At 35.7% G+C, this 20429-nt stretch overlaps 1 protein-coding gene across 1 annotated transcript in view; it reads left to right on the forward strand.

The window, feature by feature from the left end:
• Positions 1–20429, forward strand: part of LOC150107733 (neurotrimin-like) — a 274283-nt gene that overhangs the window by 243457 nt on the left and 10397 nt on the right. Inside the window, exons 5-6 of the mRNA XM_090391503.1 lie at positions 13128–13314; positions 14447–14564. Of these exons, the coding sequence (XP_090247629.1) occupies positions 13128–13255 (128 nt within the window). The 3' untranslated portion in view covers positions 13256–13314; positions 14447–14564. The remainder of the gene's footprint in view (positions 1–13127; positions 13315–14446; positions 14565–20429) is intronic.

The following is a 20429-nucleotide window of genomic DNA, read 5'->3' on the forward strand; positions in this document are numbered from 1 at the left end:
TAGATGGGAACTGTCCAAACACGCACCGCACACTAAATAACTAATGACTGGCTTTAGGGCTAAAAACATTGCTCTGTTCAGAGACATCATCAGCAGGACCACCACTGGTTTTGGGAAATTTTCTATGTTTGCATGAAACAGAATAAAATTATATTCTTAATTAAAAGTAAATACTCTAATACCAACCTGATGACGGCTGTAAAGGCTGAAACTAGTTGTATCATTCTCATTAAAACTTAATATTTTATCTTGGTTTAAAGTCATTAAATATCTATTTTTAAAATATATGGTATTATATATATATAATCTCTCTCTCTCTCTCTCTCTCTCTCTCTCTCTCTCTCTCTCTCTCTCTCTCTCTCTCTCTCTCTCTCTCTCTATCTATATATGTATATATATGTATATATATTTTTTAAAACATAGATTTAATGACTTAAAAAACCGAGATAACTTATAAAGATTTGTTTAATGAGAATAATACAACTAGTTTCGGCTTATAAAAGCCTTCCTCAGGTATTCATAAAGGAAAATAATAGTAATAAACATTGAAGTATCTAAAACAACCAGAAATTACAGGTAAATGATTTTAGATACTTCAATGTTTATTACTATTCTTTTCCTTTAAGAATACCCGAGGAAGGCTGTTATAAGCCGAAACTAGTTGTATTATTCTCATTAAACAAATCTTTATAAGTTATCTCGGTTTTTTAAGTCATTAAATTTATATTTTAAAATGTATCACAACAACCGAGTAAAAGCCTATGATCACACACACACACACACACACGCACACACACACACACACACACATATATATATATATATATGATATATGATATGATATTTTGGAAAAAAATATATATATATAGTTTGGAAACGTTATGTGGATGATGTCTTCATTGTTTGGAGCCATGGATCCCTTATGGGTTTCCTCGAACATCTCAATAGCCGACATCAAAGTATTAAGTTTACTGCCGAGCTTGAAACGAATAATTCCTTGCCTTTTCTTGATGTCAAACTGACTCGCTCTTCTGGTAAACTAAAAATATCGATATATAGAAAACCCACACATACCAACAGATATCTGCACAGTCAGTCCCATCATTTCCCTCCTCATAAGCTTGGAATAATTTCCGCCTTGGGACATAGAGCTCGTTCTCTTCTTGATGACCCAAATGAACTTCTTACAGAAATAAACCATCTGAAAACTTTGGAACTCAAGCTAGCATTTTGCTAGCTTGAGTTCCAAACGAACGTATAGTACGCGCTGTCGCGAGTGATGGATTTAACAGTCTGGTACAAGATTTTATGTGATTGTGGAAAGCCATACTATGGCCAGACTGCTAAATCCATCCTTCTACGTTTGGAAGAACACCGTAGAGATATCTCCTATAACAGGACTAGAGCCAGCGCTCTCTCTAGCCACGTTCTCTTTTCAGTTAACTCAGACGAAGGCCGCCAACACATTGTGAACTGGATTCAAACTTCTAACATCCATGTGTGCTATGATGAACTCGAGAGAAAGATTGTCGAATCTAGAGAAATTTCTCTAGATTCCTCTCATATCAACAAAAGCCTAAGTTTCAGTCTCTCTGACGCACACATTGCCTCTGTTCAGTACTGGCGCACACATTGCCTCTGTTCAGTACTGGCGCACTCGAGACAGCGCGTAGTATACGTCTGTATACGTAGTATACGTTTGGAACTCAAGCTCGCATTTTGTTTTCAAACACGCTACTGTCTTTTTGTACTTGTTTTGTTATTACAATTTTAAGTCTGTAATTCTTTATATATTTCTTTGATTGTGATACCTGAAGATGTTGATCTATTCAACGAAACTTGTTAACTAGTAGTATATTTTTAAATATACCATGTCATCTTTTCATCTCTCGGTAACAGTCATTAAAGTTTTTTGAATAATATTCCAACCGAATAAAAATGAATTCTGAAAAAAAAAAAAAATAAAATAAAATAAATAAATAAATAAAAAATTAAAAAAAAATATATATATATATATTTGATATTTTGATATTTGTGATATTTATTTCAGACTTTTAACAACTGCTTCAGGACGAAAATTACCTTCTACATACCTTTGATTATAGTGGGCTGGATGGGCAGCATCTCCTCTATCGTATAAAACTGCGTTGGCATTGCGTCACTGAATGTCGTATAGGACGTAACAATAACTTACATTTGATGAAACTCCGTGCATTAAGACGAACGTTAACAAGAATAATTTGAACCCTAATATAGCAAACATTTTTCTGCTTTAGTGATCCTTATCTTGGACTTCTTGCCGATCTTCACATGCTAACACATCCACATAATTCTTAATATAAATCAAAATAAGCGAATTTAGGTGTGTGTGTGTGTGTGTGTGTGAGAGAGAGAGAGAGAGAGAGAGAGAGAAAGTTCCTTGTTTAGTTCGTGATTATAACCAAGAGAGAAAAATAATTGATTACGAAGGTGGTGCTACTTTAAAGTAATTTCCACCTACAGGAGATAAAAAGCAATAAACGGCTTAGATCACAAATCTTGTTAATTGTTTTCCGTCCATTTAAAGATATCAGTGGGATAAACCATATTATGCAGTTCCAATCATGTAAGCAAGTGACACTGCATTGTATCCACTTGGAGTGATTTTTACAAAATAGGGTGAATCTTTATTTATATGCTTATAATAATCTTTATTAGTAACCTACGTTACTAATAATAATCTTTATTAGTAACCTACGGACATCAACAACCCTACCCGGAATATTTATCCTTGAATTTCTTTTCATAGAGACGGCTGCAAATATTTCCTTGTTCAGATCATATTGTTCGTAGTTCAGGTCAATATGAAGTAATCTCGATTTACGTCAAGGTGCCATACAGTTGTTGAACAGCAGAACTCCAATTTCATCTCAAAGTTGATCTCTCTCTTTTTTTTTTTTTTTGGTAATGCTTCGTGAACTCTTCTCTGTAGTTGATTACTTCAGCCAAATTTACTTTCGTCAGAAATGAATACACAATCCTCTGACAATCCGGTGATTTTTATATTTGTTGCTATGGGTGCTCTGACTTTTCGATCACAAACGTAAGGTCATGATGTCCGTTGTATTATTATGTATTATACCATTCTTGTTTTCTCTCCAAGTAGAACATTTCATGCACTCGAGACAGATTACTTTAATTTGGTCAGAAAGAATTCAGAAAAAAGAGCCTAGATCATGAAATACAAAACTGTGTAAACGGACTTAGGATTCAGATATTATTTTTAAAATGTTGTTAAGAGGCTACACCACTATTGAAGAAATCACGATTCTATTTTTGCTTTTTTGCAAAACTTTTAATGAACCGTCTTCACTACTGGATCATCTCATATGAAATCAAGAGGCAGCCATGTGTGTGTGTGTGTGTGTGTGTGTGTGTGTGTGTGTGTGTGTGTGTGTGTAGAAAGGGATGTTTTTAGGATGGTAAGAGAGATATACCGAACGTATCTTATATCAAAACACTCCCTTCCAGAGACCTGCACACTTGATACTACGGAGAATGAGTCCCGTATTTCATGTGTGACCTCTTCCATAGCATCGATCATCCATCACTTTGAAAGATCGCGAAACGCGAGTAGACTGACCGCATCACTCCCCGAACGCTGCTCTACTGGTTAATCCTTCCTTTCGTAGCATCGCTATACTGAGACTTTGGCATTTTTGTCAGACACTAGAGGCTTTTGTATAGCCTAACAATCATGCGAATACTCATTTCTTGAAGTCTTTGCACGCATAGTTGTCTTTATAACGGATATCCCTTGTGGACGTTGAATTCTGAGGTGAATGTTGACCATCATACTGACCGCACGGACATTGATGGATGTAAACCATAATAAAACCTTCCTAGATTAGCTTCAAACTATGCTGACACAGTTTACAGTTTTATTATTATTATTATTATTATTATTATTATTATTATTATTAAACTAATACGTTTAAATTCGTAAAATGATTATAAAAAAGTAAAATTATCATAAAGCTTATAAATTACAAAATAATTAAATAAATAAATCGAGGCACCTTGAATTATTGACATTGATCATCCAATTCCATGCCATGTTTCGCTTTAAGATGTTTATTCGGATCTTGAATACGCGTGTATCTGCTTTCTTTAATTAGCGACACATTGCAAAAACTTACTTGTAACCATTGCACAATGATTAAAACTCTTCGAAAGCGTTTTTCCTCATCTGCGATCTTATTTGCAATCTTAAGAGGATAATACCAAAGAGGATAATATAAAATCCCAATAGAATTTAGAAAAAATTCAGGAAATAATATAAGCCATCGTATTAAGATTTAAGATGAAAAAGTCCCTGAGTGACTTTAGACAATAGCTAGTAACTATAAACTCACTTTTATATCAAGAAAATAGATTATTTTTTCTTTTACTCCTGAGAGACACTTGTGACATTATAATTAGGAATTATAGACACGTTAACACAAGAATATTTTAGTATTTGGCAAATATTAAAATATTCTCGTGTTAACTTGTCTATAATCCCTAGATTTTCTTTCATCTTAACATTCTTCGAGGCAGGCAATTATTTTTAATCAATACAGATGCTTCAATTTCAATAGTTGAATAAGTAAAACGTTTGCGAGGAAGTAGCCATGGTAACAACTGTCACAATCTATTAGAGATACAAACAATAACATTAACATTTCGATTTCTTCTAAATGAAATTTAGAATAAATCTCTGAAATTTACAATCAATTGTTTAGTCTATAACGATATCAACCATGTGTCATTCATTACATCATTTATTTCGAATTGTGAATTACATTTTTATCTAACGTCAATAGCTTCATCAGAAACTGTTCTATGAAATTTACAAAGAAAAAAAAAAAAGAAAACTTGGTAATGCAGATTACATTCTATTTCTAGTGGTATCTATGGCAACCCCTATATGCCAAAGTAGTTTCTATGGCAACCGCTATATGCCGAAGTGGTATCATTGATATCGCTTTAAGCTAAAATATTTACATATTGTTGGCAATCTCTAGCAGAATGTCATAGTTTTTAAGAGTGTTAGTACATTCAAATATTATTTTCATGTGAAAATGACAGTCCAGGTTTTAATAATTATAAATAGAGCGATGCATAAACTTTAGGTATTTTATAATGCATTTCTGGATTAAAAAATCTTCATAAAATAGCAATAGCATTTCTTTTTACTTTACACAGTTTAAGTAAAAAATTTGCTCCAGTAGAAAGATGTATTTATACCGCTTCCATACGTTATCACTCAGGGTTAGGCGGTGATAGAGAATTTTCAGTGTGTGTGTGTGTGTGTGTGTCAACTTGCAAATTTTATACTTCTGATGTCACAGATGTTTCCGCAAGTAAAGCCTATTTTTGTGACATGGAAAATTGGATTTGTTTCATTCACCTAAAATAGGATTTTTGTTTTGTTTACGTTGAATAGAAGAGCAGTTGGTTTTACTCACAAAAGGAGTTTGTTGGGATGCAGTGCGACACTTTGCTGCCGCGAGACAGAATAGAGTAGCATCCAATACGAGACAACAACATTTATTTATTTTTTCTTTTTTTATACATCTTTCCTCAAGCTTCTTGCTTTAAGTTTATATTTTACGGAAAACAACAGAATTAGATCTGAATTATTAATAAAACACAGTGCGAAGTGTTGCCCGGAATCCAAATAACTACAACATATTAAACATTTAAGGTCAAAAACATTCAGTACGTCTCAATAAATATTTCGATTTCTCCTGAATATTTAAATACTCACCTCATATAATATGTAAGAGATTCCGAACCCCTGGATACTTGTACGTGTAGCACTTGTTACAGCAGGAGTAATAATAGCATCGATAAAAAAATCCTTGAAAGTTTGCAAGAATTTAAAAATCTGACCAATAGTTTTCGCCAAGAATGTTGGAATTACTTTATTATCAGAGAAACGAAAAGTATAGAAAAATATTGAAAAGATAGAAAAATATTTTTAGCATTGGAAAATAGCGCTAGTCTTCTGGAAAAAGAAATCTAAATATTTCTGGAGGGATGTTTCTTGAAGGTTCCGATGAAGCGATTCTAATTTAACATAAAAGCATACCATCAAGTTATAGTACACGTCTTTGAGTATTTAGATGTCGTTTGGTGTTTTATAATCAATATTCAGAATGCACAACATTGAACAAATCATAGAATTATTATACTTGAAGCTCTTCAGATATATAAATTAATAAATCACGTTACTGTACAATGATATCGTACAATAAACATCTTATAATTCAGTCTATGATTGAATTATAATTGCAACTATTCCAACTTCTGAAATGATACATTGTGTACTCCGAGGTGTATGTACATGTACCTCGGAGTACCTACTGTACTTGAAATCATTAGTTCGTTTGCCATTACCTAAGTATTATCAAAAATAGAATGTGGAATGTATAACAATCCTTTCAGAATTAGCTCCACACAAACTAGAAAAGGAAACAAGTAATGAAATTTATCGTATATAACTTGAATTTCAAGATTGTGATTGACAGTTTAAAGTGTGTAGATTATGCTCATTGAATAGTCCCACAAAAATCCAAAAGTGTATTATAAACATAATACACTTTCTATTACAAATCTCCTGGTGATTGGAGAAAAACTAAACACCTCTAAGGCTTCGTAAGCATGCTTAAAAATACAGAACCTTATTAATAAATACACCAATATAAAAGTGCATATTATCCATGTCATGTTTTCCCACTTTTCCATAACCTGTATTTAATTGTCTTATATAATAATAATAATAATAGTAATAATAATAATAATAATAATAATAATAATAATAATAATAATAATAATAATAATAATAATATACGAAGTAGGTCTGAAAAGTTCTCAGCCTAAAAATGAAAAAACGAATTTATAATTTCAAAATTATTTTTATTTTCCAACATAATCTTTCTTAGGACTAATACATTTATTCCAGCGATGCTCGAGAGCCATTATCCTATCCCTGTAGTCGTTCTCAGTAAGACCTGCAAAATACCCCTCTACAGCTGCAATCGCCTCTTGATTCGAAGAAAAACGATGATTGGGAATAGGGTGGATGTTCCAACAATTCGTAGTGCAGATCCCTTACTTTTCCCACTGCCAAAACATTTTTGTGGGCAGGTGCATTGTTCTGATGAAAGATGATGTTTTTGTTCTATAAACCGGGTTTTATCTCACGAACTTTTTCCTCTGGAACAATATTTCCCGGTTATTGCTTTACCCTTTCAAGATAATTAATAAACAAAATGCCTTTAGCATTCCAAAACATCGATGCCATGACTATTCCTGTTGATGAAACCGACTTTGTCTTCTTTCTCGCTGAACAACTGGTTTCTGTCCACTGTTTTGACCGCTGTTTGGATTCTGATGTGTTATGGTGAATCCAAGTCTCATCCATAGTAATAAATCGCCGCACAAAATCAGTTTTATTCTTGTTAAAATGATTCAAACACTGTTCAGTGATTTTCATGCGAGTATGTTTTTGATCTGCTGTGAGCAAGCGTTGCACCCATCTTGCGCAAAGCCTTTTCATTTGCACTTCTTCATGCAAAATATATCCTACATTCTTTTGAAATGCCTATAGTCTCAGCAATTTCACGCACACTTTGACTCGCCGTTCATCCAAGTGCACGATATCGCCGGATATCGTGCACTTGATCAATGATTTATGGTGTTGTTACACTTTTTGGCGTCCTTCACGTCACTACCCAGACCGGTTTCAACCTTTTTTAGGGTAAATATTAAGATTAGTGATCAGAGCTTATTCTACTTTTACCATGAGTTGCCTTGGTCTTGTACTGCGTGCACGGTCAGCTAGACTTGCAACACTTGCAGGCGCAAACTTGACTTGTTTGTCTGTTTGCTTACTTGGGAAATGGAGTAAAACCAGGTTTAAAATAGCTTGGTATCTTTAACAATTTTTATACCCAAGGTAAAATACTTTCTACATTTATATCTCCTCCTGAGATTTTTGTTTAATAAGGTTAAAACACCTTATGGTAACTTGTTCTGGTAAAACACTTATAAGCTCTGTATTACTAAAATCTTGATATTTCTAGCCTGGCTACCACTGATGAGACCTCAATAAATGTCGAAACCAGTCTGGGTAGTGGCCCCTTGCCCCATATATAGCATCATATATCTCCTACAGGAGATGTGCTTTGCAGTAAGGGTAAATATTAAGAAAGTGATCAGAGCTTAGCCATCTTTACCACGAGTTGCCTTGACTTGCACAACGTGTGGGGGGTCACCTAGACTTTCAATACTTGCAGGTGCAAACTTGACTTACTTGTCTGTTTGCTTACTTGGGAAATGGAGTAAAACGAGGTTTAAAATAGATTGGTATCTTTAACATTTATTATTTCCAAAGTAAAATACTTTCTACATCTATCTCTCATCCTGAGATTTTTATTTAATAAGATTAAAACACCTTATGGTAACTTGTTCTGGTAAAATACTTATAAGCTCTGTATTACTAAATCTTGGTATTGCTAGCCTGGCTCCCACTGATGAGACCTTAATGGGGGTCGGAACCGGTGGGGGCTATTATGAGTTCGCTCTCTTAAGGTTTTTGCCTTAAGGGAGCAATTTGAGTCTCCAGGGAAAGTGTTTTCCGGCACGGCTCGTTGAGGGGCTTTGTCGGTGAATGCTTTTCTTCGGAATATGAGTGGTTCTGCTTGCTTGCTTGGTGGGTGGAAGGCCATCACTGAGTGGAGCCAACGCTGAGATGGACGGTCTTTCGCCCACAATTAAGTGGCCTAGGGATCGTCCGAATTTTTAGAGACGGCTTTACTTATTCATAAGGTTGAAACCAGTGCGGGTAACACTTGAGTTCTGAGAGGCTCTGCTTGGGAACAGGTTTTTGCCTGTCTCTGAGTGGGGCTATCGCTGAGATTATGGCTCCGCTTGGTGTGGGGTGAGCCTGTCATTGAGTGGAACAACGCGGAGTTGGGCGATTTCTCGAGATCGTCTTATTTTTAGAGCCCGTTTCACTTATTCAAAAGGTCGAAACCAGTCTGGGTAGTGGCCCCTTGCCTTTAATACATAGCATCATACATCTTCTCCAGGAGATGTGCTTTGCATTAAGGGTAAATATTAAGAATAGTGATCAGATCTTTACCACCTTCACCACGAGTTGCCTTGACTTACACTACGTGTGGGGTCACCTAGACTTGCAATTCTTGCAGGCGCAAACTTGACTTACTTTGTCTGTTTGCTTACTTGGGAATTGGAGTAAAACCAGGTTTTAAATTTGCTTGGTATCTTTAACATTTATTACACCTAAGGTAAAATACTTTCTACACACACACACACACACACACACACACACACACACACACACACACACACACACACACACACACACACACACACACACACACACACATATATATATATACTATCCTTAATAGGTAAAAAACTTTTCACATCTTTATCTCATCCACAGTTTCTTATTCAAAGTGAAAGCACCTTGTAGCATCTTGTATAGATAAAGTTGATAAGATTCTATATTACTAAAAACGTTGGTATGGCAAATACCCTTGGAGGGTAATGGATGGCAGTGCTGTAGCCAATGAAGTTCTAACTGAGGCTCGGCTATTGCTGTTACCCTCCTGCCATGATCAGAGCTTTAATTTAATAGCTCACTACCTTATCCCTACACTGTCCTCTACAGATAACGGGGAAGAAGAAAAGCATTCTTGCTTCGCCCCTTTAAGCCAGTCCTTATAAGGATATAAGAAACCTTGGTATTTCAGGGTCTAGCTACTCACCGAGAAGACCTCAAAAAAGGTTGAAACCGGTCTGGGTAGTGACCCCCCACCCGCCCATAATGTATAACAGTATACATCTCTTAGTGAGATGTGTTTTACATTATGGGGAATACTAAGAATAGTGATCAGATCTTTATCCACCTTTACAACGAGTTGCCCTGGTGTTGCACTACCTTTAGACTTGATGGTCTTCATCATTTCTTCTGTGCTATTGAGCCTGGCTGCACTACTAGATCTCTTGCAGATTCGAGAAAATTACTTTGACTGGTTTCCCAAATTTATGAGAATTATTTTATTATTTTTTTAATGTTGCTCCTTCCCGCTCAGGAATTTTTCCTACTTTTTTCAAAATTAATTCTCATAAGTCACGAATGGGTTTGCACATTTAATCAGTTATTTATTTATTTATTCTGTTTATTCTTTTACAATTATCATCCCACGGGAAGAAGTCGGGAGCCATTAGATCAGGAGAACGTGATGTCCAAATAAAATGACGGCGATATTATCTTTGGCTTAGAATAATCGAATGCTGATTTTCAAAATAAAATTTCACACTTTGATTGGTTGTTGAGTTGTGAACTTTTCCATGATTAATATCCTAAATGTTCCTTAGAATACCTGTAAAAAATTAAAAAAATTAAATACCGAAAATGTCATTCACATGTTAAACTCCATGACTTATAGGCCTCCCTGTGTGTTTGTATTTTTTTTTACATAATCCAAAAACTCCACTCTGGATACCAAACATGGAAATCTTTTAAGCCACTTCAGGACTCCATAATCGAAATTCATCCACTGCCTGAAGACCATCATAGATATCGGGATTCGAATCCAAGACTTGTTAGTCGGAGAGCGGACTCTTCATAATTCCACTGATGAATGACTACGCTTAATAAAAATAAAATATTGAAACTGATCTGCTTTGGGTTTTGTTGACACTCCGTAATGTCCCACGGTGCATAAAACATGAATCGTACGAATTGCTGTTTAAATTCAGTGCTAAAAGTTGAGAATCAGCCATTTGTTCGAAATACTATTAACCATGTGTTACTCCTCCCATTACTTGAGTGTTAGCCTTTTGATGCTATTCAACCATGCAGATACTTCCTGAACACGTGACACTCCTTGAACTTATCTGCACCAGAATTTTGCATAATTTTCCACAATTAACTGGCCTAGATTCATCTTTCATTTGTTCTCTTCCGAATTAACAAACTCGGTCGCATTGTCCAAATGTGTTTACATGAGTACCTGAATAATCGTGACGTGGCTGTAAATGATGACTGGTTTGTGGCCAATATTTTTATTTCTTTGGTTTCATGTTAGCAATGTCCAACGGGCTGTACGAACAATTTTTAATGCAGAACCAAAAACAATTATCATCCGTCATTATTAGCGTCAGAAGCGAAAACTTCTTTCTGACCAAGTAACTACAATTAAGTCAGGGAAGAAGCAAGTTGTGCTAGATTTCGCTACTGGAATATTGTTCTTAATGATGACAAATGCGCTAATAAGGCATTCGGAAATCCTTAATTTCTTTGCGCCTGCCAGAATAAGAAAATTATATATGGCGATGAAAAAGGCATGAGACGGGTAATTACTATCTTAGACTTTCAAATTGTTCGCGTGTGACGCACTTTATGGGGTTGATAAAATCCTACAGGGACACACGCTAAAGAAACCAGGCCATAAAAAAAGATCGCATTTAGCCAAACTAAATGGAGAGAAACTGTGCATAAAATCTATCCCAACAAAATCTGTTTCATTAGCACTTCCCACAAAATTTTCCCTAAAGTGCCTCGGAAATCCTTCGCTTACTTCTACCCATCTTAGCAGTTATTTATTTATTTTTTGCTTATTTTAGTTTTGTATTATTATTACTATTTGGTGGCTCATAAGTCACAGAACATTCCGTAGATAGGGCTCGTCTTTGTAAAACAATTGCATAAGTTTTTTTAAACATCACCTGATTTTTTTATAGTTATGAAAAACCACATCACCTTCCATTTTCGGCTTCACAAAGACGGGCCCTTTCTACGGAATGTTTCATGACTTATGAGCATCCAATATTTCCGGTTGTATTTGAGTCCGTTAGTATTTTTCTATTAGTATTTCTACTTTCGCTCACTGAATCCATTTCTGTTTCGTACGTACTATTGACCTGGTTAATTCCTTTGTACCGACTAACCGATATAAATAAGTCGCATATTGTGTACTTGCTATTGATATACGATTACCATATGAATGTAGACTATCACTGTAAGCTTTCTTTCAATGTGAGCCTAAAGGTCACGACCTTTAAGAGTACAAATAATGGCACACAATTGTATCTTCATCACGCCTGTTTCGTTTTCTTTATCATCATCTTATCGCATTGATATATTTTCAAATTTATCTTCAATTTTGTTTACATTTGGTCATTTTGTTTCCTTATACTGTACCGATTATCCTGATTGCGTTAGGGAAAATCGTGTTACTCCGAGAGGGAAAAAAACCTCTACCACCATCATCTGAGACTGGACAACTCATCTTCAGCAGAAAAGCCATTATAAAACTTCTTCTAGCTATCGACGAGATTCGAACCCAATTAGTTCCCGATAGAAGAAACACGCTAAGATCAGTTATCATTAAAATTGATGATGTTGCGCTGTAATCAAAAGCCAGGTCATGGATACGTATTGGTAAGAGGGATTCGTCTGTATTATTTCCACAAAGATATTCTTCTGTATTTTTATAGAGCAGCAATGCTCATAATTTTTAGACGTAGAGTAGTAAAGGGGCAAGTACATAGATTTTTTTTACCAAAACTAGATTGTGGGCCATATTTTATTACTATTTCGAGTGATAAAAATGTAAAGGATGCAGGAAAAAGGGGATCATAAATAGTCGTCAACTTCTTTTCCTTTAGTATAACTACGAATATATTAATATCTGAGGCTTTATAATATATTTTTTCCTCTATTGATATCAGGCCGACTAACACCAGAGCATACTTTATTGTCTAGTTATTCTTGCCTGCCCACAGAGCACCCATTGCTATTTCAATCTCCTGTATTATTATTTCCATTACACTAGAGTCTTTTTTTGTCTTGTTTATTTAGTTATAATTATTATTTCTGAAACTAAAATTCATTTCCGTGTTCACTTCCAGTCTGTAGCTATTTGTATTTCCAGATGATTTAAATATTTCTTCCCAAATGAGCCGTTAACGATACTACGTCGAACACGAATGCATATAAATTGTTGCTCGCTTTCACATCGTACTTTAAGCTTTAAGTTTTGAATGGTCGTTTTCTCTTCTAGGATTAAAACAAGCGGTGGTGCAGAATGATGCTGGATCCCTTCCTATATCAAGAGCAGGAGCTACAAGAGTTAAACACATAGCCCTTCTACTGTTTCCTGCAATGATTCACAACATTATATGGAGATGACTGTTTATCGGACTGAAGCGGTGGTGTCTTAAATAGATAACATTCATTACGATAAAAAGGTAAGTAAGAATTTTTCTTCTTCTGTTCTGCTTGAGTATTATATTTTTAAATGGCTGGTCATCATCACCTTTACTATTTCTTCATACTATGATATTTCACGACACTCAACCGAATTTCTGAAAAGAATTTTAAATCAATTCTCAGCCTCAGGTCAGGGAAAAAACGACACTTCAGCGATCGTTTGTTGTGACTCCTAATGGTAAAAGTAGATACTGCATTTCATTATCTACGTAGATCACTATAGTATGAGTATGTTAACAGGATTTTAATGAGGTCAGTAATAGGGTCATGACCCTGATAGTGACCTCATTATTTTAATGAAAAAGGATTGTGGGTATCTAAAAGGCACTTTTAATTTGTTTGTTTCTTTAATCAAATATATCCATCAAAGAATTTATTTAAACTACCTGGCGATTGGTGAAAATATCGTCTACAAAGATATGTGGATGTTAATAATCCATATAAATAAATTGGTGCTTATTTACACATATATATGTCTCTATACAAGGATGTTTACTAGTTGCCGTCTTGTTTCTGTAATTACTAATGAAAAGTACAAAGCTTCTAAATAAAGAGAACCTCTGCTTTTCTATTTGAATTCAATAAAGTTCATCTGTAATTCCAGAACTTGGAATTATAGACGGAATTTATATATCACCTCTCATCTTCTTTATACCCTCTTTTACCTTGCGATGTCGAGGGTTTATTAATCATCGGACCTCAAAACCGCTCACAGGATATGGTGGTTCAGCCCTATGCCCCGATGTATCTGATGTCCTGTAATGTTGAGTTCTCAAGGCTGGTTTGCCTGCTTTGTGGAATGAAAACCCCCAGAATAAACTGGGGAAAACACCCTGCTGTCCACGCCTAAAACTGGTTAACTTGGCTATGGAATCGAACCTAGGACACTCCTTCCCCAGGCATATGGTTGCGAAGTGCATGGAATTTATATATATATAAAAAAGACTTACTGGAATTTTCTTGTAAGTAGTTTATTGAATGATTTATGGGCCCATTAAGAGAGAGAGAGAGTAATAGAGTAGTTTGTTTAGTATAGCATGTTTTATTAAAATGAAGATATTCAAAATATTTTATATTCATATGGCGTATTTTTTTTTAATTTTCTTGTAGGGCTCATACTTGCGTTGTGAAAATAGGACATTTTGATCAATTATTGTACATAAGAGGCTTCATTTTTCATTTTCATACCACCAGTCTTCAGTCCAGGAAAGTCAAATCCTCAGGACAGGTAAACATAATTAATAGATTAGACGCAACACAAGCTTAAAATGTTAAATATAGGAAGAATTATTAATACGCAATGGAAAAATCTGAATGCATGCGAGCATCTTCAGAAGAACAGTAAAATAACAAAAGAGATATTAGAGAAAAAACATCGAATAAAAGGAGCACACACATCTCTCTAAAGGTGAGGTCGTTTATATGCATCAATAGACTGGCATTGTTATAGATTCCCGGTGTTGAGTTCCTGAAGGAAGTAGCTTCGATTGACCACTATCTCACAATCACTGATTTCGTTATCCCGGAAATCAGAGAACATAATTACTAATTATGTTCTCTGATCAATTAAATGTCGTACAACATTATACCGTACAAATATATATTCTTCTTCATTCTTTCTATTCAGCAAAAAGAAAATAGTTTATAATAATAAAATAAATAAATAATAACAATAATAATAATAAATAAAAAAATTATATATATATATGTTGAGTTCCTGATATAAAACACAAATCTCCTATGCCTTGGTATACTGTCAACTATTTCCAGAGCACGTATGTAGTATTCAATATCTCCAATGTTTTTTATTATTATTATTATTTTAATTTATTTTAATAGTTGATTGTCGATCTCAGCCTTTATTCATTGGTGGAAGAACAGCACAATCACTAGCAGGCATATATGCAATAAAGCGTAACTACGATATGTCAGATTACTGCTGCCATCTTTTGTTACTGCTCTTAATTCATATTGTTGGTTGGAATCCATTAAGTTCTACAGTTTGATTTTTCTACGTTCTTCACCAGGTTTATCCGACTTAATCTTAAACAGTTAAGTCTATTAATGGTCTTTCGGGTGCCCATCAATCGTCACTGACGTTACCAGACGGGTGTATAGACACGCAGCAATACTAGTTTTATTAATAACCCATCGATTGAACACTGTGTAACACATGGAGGTCAGAAAGGTGTCTAGACTACCGTATCTAGTATCTGGACATGCATGATGACCCATCATATGTGACCATCGATAGACTAGAAATCATTGTATAGGCCGTGTGTTAGTAATCATCACAATGACCTATTCAAATAATCATTGAAATTATTCTGTTGACGATCTTCACGGTTAAATCACCTAACTTTTCAATTTTAGATATTCTTACTTAATTGATTCAATTTTACATGTTAATTGTTTATCTCCTGGTCCTTCCTCCTCTGAGGATGCTAGCGTTATAAACTAGAAAAATGTGTCTTTAACTTCTTAATGAGTTTGGATTTTTTTAGCATCGCGCGATGAATGTCCTGTGTCCAGTACTTTGACAAACGCAGATATAACTATATATAATGTGCATCATAATGTTTCAACACTAATAGTGACATTTGGAATGTTATCATTGCATTGTTTAAAGGACAAATACTCATTTTTTCATCTATTAACCTCTACTTATATGGGAATTTGCGTCTTGCACGATTTTGCACTGAACTGTGCTCTCTGCTGATTAGGTAATTAAATGCTTTTTATACCCATCAATCTGGGTCATGGGATCAGAGGTCTGTAAACGAGAGGTATTCAAACTCCGGCCTATTGATACGCTTGTCCATTCTGTTTCAATATTTAAGCCAAGTTAGGCTCCCAAAAAACAGTTACTCCACTAAATCTCTCCCAACAAGTTTAATTTATTTAATTAATTTTTTTATATATTACACCCACAAAAGAAAGGTCGCTATACCTACAAGCATATCAGTGCCGTATGTAAGACAAGTAGGAAGAAAAGGAAGGAATCTGTTTCTTGTTCCTTGGACAACTGTGGGTTATAATTTCAGGGAAGACAGAGTTAAGGAAAGTTTCTTCTTCTTATTATTCTCTTCGAAGAACAGACGTAGATGGAATGAAAGAGTACGAAAATAAGTTGTTTCATTTGGGTGCATTATCCCAAAGATGTGAGCCGTATTCCATGATCGGACGGATTTGGGATTTGTACAAATGAGAAGTAGTGAGTGACTATAGCAGGACAATACACCAAGTTTCTTAGAGGATGAAAAAGTGTAGTTGATATGTGTTTTTGTGCCGGAAATTATGGAAATGTTAGTGACCCCAGTAAGAGAGAAATCTGAACGTGTTTGAAGATTTGGATATTACGAAAGGTAAGGAGAAATTATGTGAGATGATTCTTCAGAGAAATCAAACAGAACTGTGTTTGATAATTTACGTCTACAAGGATATCCTCACCTCAATGAAAAAACAGGAAAGAGACACCAGAATTTACGATATTGATTATGTAATATCTTGATGCTTCCAAAGATCACAAACTGCAATGATTTTGAAATGAGGAACAGTGATGGAATGTAATGCAATCTATAGACAATTTGAAGTTCCTGAGAGAATGTAATTTATGTGCAGAAGGAAGAGAGTAGATGAGAGTACAGATCCCTGGTATACTCCAGAAGTGGTGGGGCAATCTGAGGAAAGGAAGCCATAAATCATGAGTGGATCATCAATAGTGAATGTGACTAGAAGCCCAGTTGCAAAAGGTAGAGGAACTAGCTATTGGATGGTAGTTTACTGAGCTTGCCTCTGCTCAATCCGATCAAATGCTCTTGAAGGCCTTGTGGCATTCTTATAACATTATTATTTCATTCATATTTTTAGGAATCAATATACTGTTTTAAAAATAGCATTCAATACATTCCGATACGTTTTCCTTTGTATGATACGATTTCAAATAGCTCTGTCATACAAATGCCTAAATCTAGCTGCTACGATATTTATGTATCCTACAACAATAATAATAAGAGGATTTTGATTATGAGGATTAGTTTATTAAATCCTGCAGGGGTGGGTTAATCCAACCGAACTTCGAAGATGGGGATAGCTTTTACGAAGAGAGTGGGATTAGCATACGCTATTTATTGTTTGGTACTTTTTATGGATGGAATGTACGCGTTAGATGATGGTGATTTGTGAAGTGTATGTAGGTGTTAATGTTATATTAACTGTTTTGGTATAGCTTCCACAATTCATGTTTTAATGTTTTGTAATTGTCTATGTGTTTTAATTTTTGTGGTAGGTTGTTGAGTAGCGTGGGTATCAGATGCGATCTCACAAAAGAACCGTATGAGTTGCTGAAGGATGTGCTGAAAAGAAAGTTCTGATAATCACCATGAAGGAACTGAGGTAGAACCATGTAACTTACACATTGTTCTACATATTCTTCATCATATAAAATCCTCTGAAAAAAGTCTTCCCCCTTGTTGCATAAACCAGTCCGCTGCAGATATGACCTCATCATCTGTAGTAAATTTTGTTACTTTAAATCTGGGAATAGGAAATAGTCAGATGGGACCAGGTCTGGCGAATACGCCGGTGAGGCAAACATTTAAAACCCAAGTTGTGTATTGTCTGTGGGATTTCATGAGCAGTGTGAGCAGCTGCGTTGTCCTAAAGCAACACGGCTCTGCTCAGTTTACCGCAGCAATTTTCGTTCAGTAATTTCCTTCAGATCCTTCAGAGCTGTTCAATAAACTGCTGCTGCAATAGCTTAACCTTTTCTAAGGTAGTTAATAAGGATAACACCATCCATATCCCCCCCCAAAAAAAAAACAATGTTAAAATCCTTCCCTGCTGAGTTTTGGGTTTGGAACTTCTATGGCCTAGGAGAATCTTTGTGTCTACTTCATCGACTGTTTCTTAGTCTATGGGTCGTAGTGATGAAGACATGTTTCATCGACAGTCATTATATGAGCCAAACAAGTGCACCTGATTTCTCAAAATGATTCAAAATCCCTTGAGATGATAACGCATATTCTCTCTTTTGATCTTCACAAACATTTGGGGACCCACTTCGCTGAGAGCTTTAGCATGTCCAGATGTTGGTGGATAATGACCCCAACTCGTTCCCTGAATATCCCGAGAGTCTTTGCAATGTTTAGCTGGTATTCGTCTATCATCAAGGATCATGGCATGCACTGCATCGATGTTTTCAGGTGTGATCGCTGTGGAAGGTCATCCTGAACTGAAGGCATCTGCTGTCTAAGGATGCCTAGTTTTAAACTTAGCCACCCATCTTTCTTCTATTTGCATATTTTTCTTTCAAAGATATACAGTAACGACTTTAATTTTAGTCCCTCTAAAAATAAATAAATAAAAACAGTTCTCCTCCTTTTTTTGTTGACTTTTTGCAATCTTTTCCTTCAAAATTAAATAGAAATAAAAATAAGAAAATGTGTATTTGTTAAAATAAAAACTTTTTCTACTAATGCCATCATCTCTATGTTAATGCAATCAAAGTTACAAAGTTACAATAATGACCTTTCTTATGGAATGTCGTCCTTTAAAATGTACCGCTGCAAGCATGAGTTTGTTTTTACTAGTGCCTACAAATGGAGTTGACGATGTGGAATATTTATTTATTTATATGTTACTTATTCAAGTATTTTTATATAGCTCATGATTGAGTTTATATTGATATTTTTATATAAATGAATTTGCACTAAACTTATAAATAAATATACGTACAGAGTATACCTAACTAGAACTAGACTTTAGTCGAATCGCAATTTTTTTCAGTAATATATACACTGCCGTGCCAAAAATATCCGGACACAACTTGTCTGACAGACCATACATGATGTATGCAGTCAATAACATGTTACGCCACCCTTTGCAGCAATAGCTGCTGCAACACGTCTTGGGAGGCTGTATACAAGTTACTGACACTATTCTGGTGGGATACCTTGCCATTCGGCCTTCAAACGCTCCAACAATTGAAGGTGGTTGGTGACAGGCGGCTTGGACAGGCGTATGCGGAGTTTCAGAATATCCCACATCACTTCCATCGGGACTCTGGACCGGCCAAGGCAACAGGATAATGCCAACCTCCGTGAACCGCTTTTGTGTTGTGCCCGCAGCATAGCAATGCGCTTTATCTTGCTGGAAGAAATTATAGGTTGTATTCTCATATAACTCCGCCTTCGCTCAGGAGCTTCAGGAGCCTGCAGAACATTGTCCAAACCATGACTCCACCAGCACAATCCTTCACTGTAGACACGAGACACTCTTGATCATATCTCAAGAGAGAGTTCCTCCAGATCCACATACGTCCATCCGATTGGTGGGAAGTAAAGCGACTCTCATCACTCCACACATTTTGCCCACTGGTCACTGGTCCAGTGCTGACCCTCTATAACACCAGCGCAGCTGCCGAGCATTCTCCTCCAAATTTGCAGTCCTCCCGAAAAACCCATCTCATGAAGGGCACGCTGCACTGTTCATGTTGATGGGCCACACCTCAGGCAATGGTCCATTTTCACGGGTTGGAACGATACGAGGTGTTTCTGATCGTGGTGAGTCCACCACGTTCCACCTTACTTTTCGTATTTCTGTATGTACAGCGGATCATGGGTGCCCGGTCGGTCAGCACACTGATCTCACGAATGTACTTGCCACTTCTACGGGACCCAATGATCACCTAGTTTAAATCACTTAACTGATGTGTCTTGGGCATGCTGATCAGCTGTGTTCTGCAAAACTGCTGCCTTCGATGCCTGTTACTTTCCTTTTATAGCATATCCCATGCAGTGCTTTATGGGAGGCCAATACATTATATATACCTTGGGAGTGTCTGGATATTTTTTGCAGGGCAGGGGATATTTTATGAACATAAACTATTAGATAACATAAGTATATTTATATTCGTTAATAGTTACTCAATATACCCTACCAATAATTGTCCAGATACCCCTGTTATTTGAAGTTATGGAATATTCCAGCTTTGTTAATAACATAAAATCCTGTTTACAGATAGTAGGAAGTAGTATTTCATCGAAGAATTTGAATACAGGTGCTTTGGCAACATGACGTGAATTAGTGACTT

The sequence above is a fragment of the Typopeltis vanoorti genome, chromosome 4 (assembly GCF_054136105.1).
Source record: "Typopeltis vanoorti isolate ZY-2024b chromosome 4, IOZ_Tvanoo_1.0, whole genome shotgun sequence".
Taxonomy (NCBI): Eukaryota; Metazoa; Arthropoda; class Arachnida; order Uropygi; family Thelyphonidae; genus Typopeltis; species Typopeltis vanoorti.